At 38.5% G+C, this 10,724-nt stretch overlaps 1 protein-coding gene across 1 annotated transcript in view; it reads left to right on the top strand.

The window, feature by feature from the left end:
• Positions 1–7,226, top strand: part of CNDP2 (carnosine dipeptidase 2) — a 29,860-nt gene extending 22,634 nt beyond the window's left edge. Inside the window, exons 7-12 of the mRNA XM_044658102.1 lie at positions 605–689; positions 2,000–2,160; positions 3,277–3,441; positions 4,515–4,656; positions 5,464–5,611; positions 6,354–7,226. Of these exons, the coding sequence (XP_044514037.1) occupies positions 605–689; positions 2,000–2,160; positions 3,277–3,441; positions 4,515–4,656; positions 5,464–5,611; positions 6,354–6,420 (768 nt within the window). The 3' untranslated portion in view covers positions 6,421–7,226. The remainder of the gene's footprint in view (positions 1–604; positions 690–1,999; positions 2,161–3,276; positions 3,442–4,514; positions 4,657–5,463; positions 5,612–6,353) is intronic.
• Positions 7,227–10,724: the final 3,498 nt, after the last annotated feature.

The raw sequence follows: 10,724 nt of genomic DNA on the forward strand, positions 1-10,724 counted from the left end.
TTTAAAATTTAAAAAAAAAAAAAAAAAAAAAAAAAAAAAGAAGAATAAAGTAAGAACAGCTCTTTGGTATAGGGATAGGCACCCCAGCATAAATTATCATACTATAATAATGAACAGATAATTGTCAGATGAATGACTATTCTTAAATGATGCTAAAATGTCAAGAAAAGATTAAATTCTGTTTAGCATTGAGAAGTAGGGAAGCATAGCCTCTTAAATTTTCATCAAAAATTATCATTTTCATCCAAAACATAAATTTATATGGAACTGTACATTGTCTATGCAAAGTAACTGAAATGTTAACGTAAATCTTAGAATTATCCTATAGCAAATATAGACAGTTAGATTTTTTAAACTATATTTGCATCTCTTCTTGCCAGAGGAGTTGAAAATAAACAGAAGCTGCAATGAATATATAATGACATATTTTAAGTTTTTGTGTCTACAATTTTCAGGCCCCACTAAAGCCTTATAATTTGAGGAATTCATGATTTTGCATTGCAGAAAGCAGTTTTGTTCATGAACTGACATAGTTTCCACTCACTTTTTTTTTTAAGTTTCCCCTACCATGCATCAAAGTAAGAATATGCTTATTTCAAACCAGGTGGAATGCTCTGACAAAGACCTTCATTCTGGTGTGTATGGTGGTTCGGTGCATGAAGCCATGTCAGATCTCATTACTCTGATGGGTAAGCTTAGTTACCAAGGTTATTAACAAAGTATAATCAGTTATTTATTTACATGAAAGCAGAAGTTACTTTGACCAGAATGGTCCATTCCAAATATCTCTTTTTTATTTTTCTCGAGTGTGATAGTAGACACTCAGTAAGTATTTGTTGATTTTAGAGGGAAATGTTTGTGAGATTCATCAATGATTTCTATGTAGACACCAGTGAAAATATGCCAGGAATGTGCACCTTCATTCACTAGATTCACTAAATTCAATCGTATTACATTTTCACCCAATCTTGGTGAATTATATTTTGGTACAGGCCTGTACCAAAGGTGCACATCGATGAATCTCACAAACATTTCCCTCTAAAATCAACAAATACTTACCAAGTGTCTACTATCACACTCGAGAAAAATAAAAAAGAGATATCACAGCTACTGCCTCTGTAAAATGTAATTTTCTTTGTTGAAAAAAAGGCTAAAGTATATTGGACTCTTGTCTAGTATTTGCCATTCCTGCTATTTATGTAGTGTCAATATCATTGCAAGGCTCATGCTGGATTGACCGTGTTACAGCTTCCCTTGAGTCCTTTCCCCTCTCACTCTGAGTAGAATGATTTTTAAGGATTTGGTATTGTTTGTTTTTTATAGTAAATGTAATTATTCTTTTGCTTCAAAAACTCTGACTTTGACCAAGGAAGACACTCTTCTCTACTGATGCAGAGTATGCAGAGATACAGTCCTTACCTGCCATAGTATTTATTTTTGAGTTGTCATGTCCAATACCTTATAATCCCATTTGGGATTTTCTTGGCAAAGAGGTAAAGATACTAGAGTAGTTTGCCATTTTCTTCTTTAGGTCATTTTACAGATGAGAAAGCTGAGGCAAACAGGGTGAAGTGACTTGACCTGGGTAACAGCTAATAAGTGTCTGAAGCCATATTTGAACTCATGAAAATGAATCCTCCTAACTCCAGACTCAGCACTCTATCTACTGCACTATTTAGCTGCCCTCTTTTATGAGTTGCTGGGGTCAAAATAGATCATTTGTGGTCGACTTTTTGGAAATTAGTATTTCCGAACACAGCAAGGCTAGACCATTCTATGTCATGCTCACAATCTTTCCATTGTGTTTGGAACTGTCCCCAGAGTTTGTGCTCCTTTGGCATGGCCAAATTCAAAAAATTCAGGTTTGCCTTTGTGCCACGGCGGCATGAGAAAACCTACAGAGTGGGGTACTCAAGTTAGTACATTTAATAATTGTCTGACTATGGTAAAGTACTGGATGTTTATGGAGAGTTTTTAATATTGTGTCATTTTTCTCCAGGCTGCTTGGTGGACAGAAAGGGACACATTCTTATTCCTGGTATTAATGAAGCAGTGGCTCCTCTTAGTGATGAGGAGCTCTCGTCATATCAGAAGATTGACTTTGATTTGGAAGAATATGCAAAAGATGTAGGAGCAAAGAAACTTCTGCATGACTCAAAGGTATGGGTTTAGAGTATTATGCTGACACTGTCTCTGTTGACACAAACGCAATTGTCCATCAGATCTTGAGACCTGACCTTTAGTACATGCTATGTTTGTGACTGTCAAAAAGAAAAGATAGCTGGGGGAAAAAGGATTTCTACCAGGACTGCTTGAATCACAGAAGATAAGTAGAGAAAATGGATGTAATCAATCTCAGCCTTTTTGACAGGATGTGCCTATGGCGCTGTCTTCAGCAGCTTCTCTTCCACACACAGTGCTGTGTTCTTGCTTCCAGGACAAGTGTTCAGGTGGCAAGTGGTTTCTCAGAGCCTGCCTCTGACACTCACTAGCCAGTAGCCATGAATAAGTAAGTCACTTGGCCTCTGAGTTGTCCTGTATCCCAGTTAGCCCATGGCCCCCATTGTTCTGATTGATCTCCTCTTTCCTCAGGACTTCAATTTGTGTGTATCAATCAGCACTGCTGAGTCAGAAGGGGCTTCGTGATCTCACTCAAGTGAATGAGTCTCCAGTCTGATGTTTGATGGGGCTTTTTCTGTTTGTTGGGTTTTCTTAAAAACATTTATCTTAGAATTAATACTATGTATTGGTTCCAAGACAGAATAGTACGTGTCAGAGGCAGGCTGGGATGTAGGTCTCCCTGGTTCTGAGGCCAACTTTTTATCCATGTTCACTCTGCTTCTATTACACAAAATCTTCTGACATTTTGCAATCCATGTTCTCTTCCTCCCTTCTCTCTTCCCAAGACAGCAGGTAATATGATATAGGTTATACATGTGCTATCATGCAACACACATTTTCATGTTCTTCATGTTGTAAAAGAAGACCCACATTGCTTGTTCTGAATTGTGTAGTCATACAGTAACTACACAACTCTTAGATGGTAATTGTTGCAAATCTGGCTCAAAGGTCTCATGAGAGGGAGGCCCCTGGATTCAGATTTATCAAGTGAACTAAGGCTTAATGTACCTATCTAATGTACCTATAGGTGTCTGATCTTCATTTCCAGTCTCAGAAGCAAATGACTAGCTCTTCTTATCATTGGCATTTGAAAACAACACGTGAATTGGTTTTACTTTCCTTAATCTCATTAAAGATATCATCTTTCTCCTACAGGAAGATATCTTAATGCATAGATGGAGATACCCATCCCTCTCTCTCCATGGAATTGAAGGAGCATTCTCTGGAGCAGGAGCTAAAACTGTGATTCCTAGGAAAGTGACTGGCAAATTCTCAATAAGATTGGTGCCAAATATGGTACCTGAGGTTGTTGAAAAACAGGTATTTTGGGATGGGGTCTGCCATGGAACAACAGTTATCCAGCTTTCTGATAGTCAGAATTGCAATTTATTATAAAGTTTGCCCATGTGAATTTCTTTAAGCATAAGCCTGCAGGGTCCTAATCTTTAATTTCTCTAAACTCAGTTGTTAGAAATAAATTGGGAACAGGTCATGAATATCAAGCCAAATGAGTAAGTAAATGATAGATGTTAATAAACTACCAAATATTAGCACTATATTAAGGTACTGTACAAAATGAAGAGTTATAAAATAATATGTGTTCTTACACATAAAGCATATAAAAATAATTATTCAAATAAGGTATGGTCAATACTGTGGACTTATATTGCTGAAGTAAAGTTTCTACCAGTATTGCTGAAATGCACCTCAGTTTGTAGTGAAGATTTAGAGCTCCCAAATATATGTTCTTCTCTAACAGATTTTTTGTTTTGGTGAAATTTCATTACACACAAAACGAATATTTTGTAAATTCTGTTTGGTAGAAAATGAAGCAAAAGGATTTGTGATGGATGGTTGCAGGTTTCATGAGGAGAGAAGATGTAAGTCTTTTGAGGAGTGAATCTGCTTAGAACTAATGTTGTGGCCTAAGGCTAATTATCATCTCTAGTACTTTGCACATAGTAAATGCTTAATAAATGGGTGAATGAATCACCTACATACACTCTTTTAGATGTTCTGGAAATCTTAGTTTAAATTAAATAAGACCTTTGGCCTTGGTTCACCATAAAAATGAGTATAAGGAAACATTGCTTTTTTTGTTCTAACTTAGAATGCACATCATCATTTAAAGTATGAAAATGAATATCACTTTAAGCTAATATAGTCATCCATTCTAGGTGTCAGTATTATTTGTTCCTTTGTAGTAACTAAAATTTACTATTGTTTTGCCCTGCAGTGAAATTATCTTGATAATTTAGTTAGATTCATTCATTATTGATATCTGTAAAGAACAATATTGAGTAAGCAGTTTAATACTCAGTGTTTGTTAATTGTCAGTCAGTTAGTGTGACATTTATGGTCAATTGTTTGTTTTTTGTTTATTTGTACAAAAGGTTGTAAGTTACTTGAATGCAAAGTTTGCTGAGCTGAAGAGTCCCAACAAGTTCAAGGCGTATATGGGCCATGGTGGAAAACCCTGGGTGTCTGACTTCAATCATCCTCATTACATGGCTGGGAGAAAAGCCCTGAAAAGAGGTCAGACATACTTCCTTAGACTCTGAGCTTGTTTGGGCTCAAGGTACTATCAGGCCATCAGTGGGACAGATTGACATAATTCTTTGAACCCAGTGGAAGGAAATGCCCCTGGCAGATCCAGAATCAAGCTGCAGGTGTTGGCTTTGTAGCTTAGTCATCCCTAAAAGGCCTCTGCCCTTATCATCCTGAGCAGGATTTAGGTGGATCCAAATAGATTTTCCTTCTTTATAGAACTATTTCAGGAAATGCCTTCTCTCAATGAAGACCTTCAATTTATGGTCTTAGAGCATTATCTGTAACACTGAGGGGTATGACTTGAACCCATACCTTCTTATTCTAAGGCCAATCTCCTATCCACTATGCTACAGTTAGGTAACTAAGTGTTACATCACATTACTTCTTTCTTTGGTGTTTTGAAAAATTCATGCTATCTTCAGCTTGAGAACTCTTTCCAGCAATACAGAAAAATGTTCTTGATTTTTTAAAAGAGGGTTTTCTTTGTTTTTCACCCAAACCTCCACAAGGTCATTCTCTCAGGCCCTGGTGGCCAGGGTTCTTAGCCAGGGAAGAGTGTATGTATACATTCTTATGTAACTCACCAGTCACTCCTGGAAATGTTTGCCATCTCCCTTCCCCCAAACCCTGCACTTACCTCCTAGTGTTTCACACTTCACTGCTCTTGCAGCACTGGCCCAAAATACAGGGATTAAAATTTTACAACTTGGGTTACAGAAATCAACATTAGCAACAAAATTTTTTGTTTTCTTTTAAAATAGGCTTTTAACTGTTTTTCCACATTCTTCCCAGTTTTTGGTGTTGAGCCAGACTTGACCAGGGAAGGGGGCAGTATTCCTGTGACCTTGACCTTCCAGGAGGCAACAGGTAAAAATGTAATGCTGCTTCCTGTTGGGTCCTCGGATGATGGCGCTCATTCACAGAATGAAAAACTCAACAGGTAAGCCCAAAGAGGTCTAGGAACTGCTGATTACATATTAAGATTTTCTCCATGATATTCCTGTGGTATAGATTTAGAAAATCTGTAGGCCTGCTTATTTAGAGTAACACCCTTGGGTAGATGTTGGCTCTTAAGCCAGGCTGCCATTAGCAGTATTAGTGTTGGTCCAAGAAGAGTTAAATAAATATCCTTTCCCCCAAATTCTAGATTGATTGTAATGCCATTTATTATTATTGTGGAGCTGTTCTGAATAGCTGCATTTAGTTTGCTAGCCTCTAGAAACCTCTTATATAATTTGCTGGTGTAGAGTAGACAAGCCTTTATGGAAGTCAAGACCTTTTTTTAATTCCCTGCTCTCCCTCGTACAACTTTTGAGGAGAGGGGAAATAGCAAGATACTTTAGGTTCTCTAACCAACTGAGGTTGCTTCCTACCATTTCTTTCTTTCATCCTCTGTTGGTTGATAAAACAGTGAGGTGATTGGAGGACAAATTTGGGTTCCGTGGAGAAGAGAAAGAAGTTGGTTTTTTACATACAGAACTTAGCCTAGGCTTTCTTTTTTGCCTCTCTCTTACTCCTGCCACTCATCAAAAGTTTCCCTGATTCTTTTTTGTGTATTGTTGGCATATTTGAAAAGGTTTGCTGACCTCAGAAGTAAAATACAAATGTGTGCTCAGCAGCCATATGGCTATTAAATCTTATGACAGTAGCCAATTTGATAACCCTCTCCTATTTTTCTTTAGGCATAACTACATAGAAGGCACTAAAATGCTGGGTGCATACCTCTATGAAGTATCTCAACTCAACTGAGCCATATACTTAATTCGCCCTTTCTCGGAGAGTGTCATCTGATTGGAAAGCTGGTCCCTGGACCATTTTTCATTAGTAGTCTCTTCAGTAGAGGCCTTGTTTTTTTTTTCTTTTTCTTCCATATAAACAAGTACCTACAAAAGCTTTGAAGATCTGCCTTCACTATACATATTGCTCTGTTTTATAAAACTGGAACCACTTGGAGACATAAGGATGTCTTAAATATTTGTTTTCCTAAGCTCTACCAAGGGGCTCTGAATTTACATATCCTTGTCCAAGTTGGGCCATTTCCCAAGTTGCTACAGAATAGCTTTTTATTCCAAATGAATATAAAGGTTAGTGAAAAATAAGATTGTTTTCCCATCTAAGTTCACAGACCCTCTGAAATCTATTCCTGAACCCCAGGTTAAAAATCCCTAATAACTAAGACTTCTAAAAGAAATGTTATTTAATTGGTGAACTCTCTTCAATAATAGGACTTGATGTTTCAAACAACAGATTGCTTTAAGTTTGTGAATATTTATTACTTATCTATGTCTTCCTTTTTTTAGCTGACTCACCTAATGTATGTATTTTATAAGGGAAATATTGAATAATTTTAGAAGCAATTAAGGTAGTCACCTTGGCTTTTGTTAACAACATCTCATTATCTTGCTGCAGTGCAGCTGTGTCATTATTTTTCTTCAAGATTTTGGCAATCGGACCTTCCTATCTTTAAATAATAGACAGACTATTGAACTTAACCAGAGTAACTCCTTTGTTTTTTCATGTCTGTGCTGCTAAATAAAAATTTTAAATGAAACCTCCTAACTTGTTCTGGAGCATTCATTGAAACAATGCTTGATATGTACCTACAAGCTTCACATGCTGGAACTGGAGAGATGATGTCTTGTCTCTCATTGTGAATTTTTTTTCCTCTCATCTGAACGTCAGCAGGGTGTGCTGCTGAGGGCAGACATAGGAACATGAGGCCAAGCTCAGTCCCTCTGACAGTGTGAGCCTGGCAGGTAATTAAACTTGTCAGGGTCTCCCGACACCTTAAAGGTTAGCTGCAGAGTGTAGAACACATGCTTATCCACACTGGTAGAAGCAATTAGTTTAATACACTGGGACTACTGTACACCCATGAGCTCGCGTGTCCAGATCTTCCCCCCACTCTAACCCCATTTGACTGCTCAGTGGACATCCTTTCCTGGGCCCTGAAGAGTTAATGAAGTGATAGGCTTGGGTGAGCCGGGCTACTAGATGAATTCTTTTAATCCAAAAAATGTATTCAGTGAAGTCTATCATTTTGCCATTAAGATCAGGTGCTTTTGGAGCTGACGTTAAGTTTCTCATCGCCTACCATGAAGACAAAATCCAAGTTATTTTATCTGGTTATTTTGGAAGTTCAGTTATAGGAAGGATAGATAAGAAATCAATTTGGTATGAGCAAAACTGGTTCTGTTTAATGCATGCCATGATGTTGCCAAAAGAACTGAGGAAAGTAAGACAAGCCTTGACACTGTTGTCCTACTTCAACATTGCATTCCAGAAAAGGGTAGCTTAGTCCACTTATTCCCAAACTGCCTTAACACGGAAGCTGTGTTCTCCCTTTTAATCAAGAACCCTCTGCTAGTGTCCACAATTTGTTAACAAAAAATTTTACAGATTCACAGAATCACAACAGACTTGGGAAGAGAATGAAAAGTAAGGAATGCATCTAAAAGAAAAAACTTTGCAAGATTTCTCTTGAGAATTTAAATGAATTGGTTAACTTAGGTAATAAAATAACCTTGGGAAACACATTTAGTCATTAGGGAAAAAGGGTCAAAGAACTACTAGAAAATCCATATTGAGACAATAATAGGGGAGAGATTTGACTAAAGATGCAACACTATAAAAACTGAATAAAAATCAGAATATGTAATCCCTAGGCAAAATACTTTAAAATCTTCTGATCCTAAGTTCTAAAGTAAACAATTCAGTGAGAATTTCAGGAAAGTATCCATGAAAAGTCCATGTCTATCAGTGCCATCTACTGGCCAGATTCTTGCAGGAAATAATACAAAATAAAGTCATTATGAAAACAGAGTGGTTTCTTGGGTTCACGGGTTTTTAAGTTGGGTAAGGCTGTAAATATCTTCTAGACAGCATTTTGATCACTCAGTACTCCCTAATATCAATTTGTATTTGTATATAATTTGTTTTAATTGAGTAAGGAACTTAAAACATGAAACAATTCTAGAACATGCAAATACTGAGTGGTGTGACAGAATGGAAACATGACTGGAGAGCAATTTGTGGGAGTTTTAGGTGTACTGCAAACTAAAGTGGCAGCCAGAAAAAGCCTTTGTGACTGATGTAAGATTATCAATACAAGTAGAACTAGCAAATGGTGCCAGTTAGCAAGGTTTGGGAGGTTTAGGCTGGAAAGCAAACAAGGAAGTGTCACTCTCTCCTGACTGCAGAAATAGGGCAGATTTTTTTCCAGGCACCAACATCTTTCTCTTCATTGACACAGGAAGCAGCATCTTTACTTGGTCCATTTCTCCACTCTGCCCCCTTCCTGTCAGAGGCTGAAGGTTTCCTAAAACAAAAATTGCCTTGTCTTCTTTACCACACTTTCTTAGCCTAGTAGGTGCACAGTCTTAAAATCATGTGGGTGATCTGCTATTCAGGAGATTATAAAAGTTATTATTAAGGTAAAACTTTAAGATTCTAGCCCTTCTTCCTCCCATTGAAGAAACCTTAGCATTAACTAACACGAATCATAGATCACTTAAACAACCAATAATGCCTTATAGGAAATAGAAAAAGCTCAAAGATATAAAGAATATTATGTAGAAAGCACCTGCGAGCCAGGCACCATAAAGCTAAACTTTTACCACCCTTTCATGGCAAACACCACTGGCTTCATTTTCAAGAGCAGGGGCAAGTAAGGGAATAAGCAAATTCTAGACTCTGAACTGAGCCCATTTTTACAAATTGGTCTTATTGGATCTTCACAACAACCCTGTGAGGCAGGTACTGTTGCTGTCTTCATTTTATAATCGAGGAAACTGAGGCAAGCACATGAAATGACTCACCCAGAGTCAGCTGGCAAGAGCCTAGATTTCAGCTTGGGTCTTCCCCACTCCAGGTCCAATCTCTCCTCTGCACCGGCTGCCCGGGAGGAATCCAGCCTTCCTCTATTCCTTCTGACCTGTCCTCACAAAACAGCCACCGAGGCCCTTTACTCCCTGCCGCCATCTTTCTGCCTCTACCAAGCTCATGGCTCCTGCCAACAGGAACAGCTGTACCACCAGCCCTGCAGTCACCACTCACAGAAGCCCAGGGTTCAGGAGGATGCAGTCAGGGTCCACTTACCCTGCCCAGACCACATCTGAAATAATCCATTTCTAAGTACAGTATATTATATGGACATTGACAAATTGGGGCAAGTCCAGAAGAGAATGATCAAAATGTCGAGAAAATGAAAAACAGAATACCACGATCTATTGAAGGGTCTAGAGCTGCTCCCCTGGACTGGATCAAGTATCTGAGGAGCCGAAAAGTGTTTCATCTTTCCTGCCTAGCCGCAGAGAAGACAGCTGGAGCCCACAGATAGACGTTACAGGGAGGAAGGTTTCAGTTCCACATAAGGGATAGGAATAGAGCCTGTAAAGGGCCAGAATGTTAGGGGTAAAAATAAAAGGGTTGGACTAAATTTATGAGTGTGGTCGCCAGGAATTATCACTCAATTCCAAATAACTTTTTATGGTAGTTTATTTACAAAAGGAGAAAGTGTGAACGTAAGAAAATGAGAGAGAGTAGATATTTACTCTGGCCCAATCAGAACCAGGCAGGGCTTAAGAGGCCTCAGCAAAGGGGGCCCAGAGGTAAATTAAACATGAGTTTTAGCCTCAAGGCCTCTCCAAGATGAGGGACCTATCCAGAAGCTAGTACCTCCAGAACCTTCCAGGGAAAGGATCAGCCTTTTTCACTCACCCACATGGTAGTCCTAATAGAAAGCAGTCCTCATCCAGAGCTCCAGGGTCAAGTTGAAGGCAAGAAGACCTCACAGGAAGTTCTTGCCACTTTTAAAGACCATTCCTTTTCGTCACTTCCTGTGCCTTCCTTCCACTTTAAAAGAACAGCTAAAGCTTTGCTTAGGACTGCCCATGGGGTAGTCAGTCAATTCTGATTCATCACCCACTTTCACACATGTGGGTCACAGACCTCCCCATACTTACGGATAAGTGGGGTGTATATGCTTTAGGTGATTAAATCTAAAAATGGGCAGGGGAGAGTTAATCCCATCTTCACAAGCTTGAATGGGATTT

The sequence above is a fragment of the Gracilinanus agilis genome, chromosome 1 (assembly GCF_016433145.1).
Source record: "Gracilinanus agilis isolate LMUSP501 chromosome 1, AgileGrace, whole genome shotgun sequence".
NCBI classification, from domain to species: domain Eukaryota; kingdom Metazoa; phylum Chordata; class Mammalia; order Didelphimorphia; family Didelphidae; genus Gracilinanus; species Gracilinanus agilis.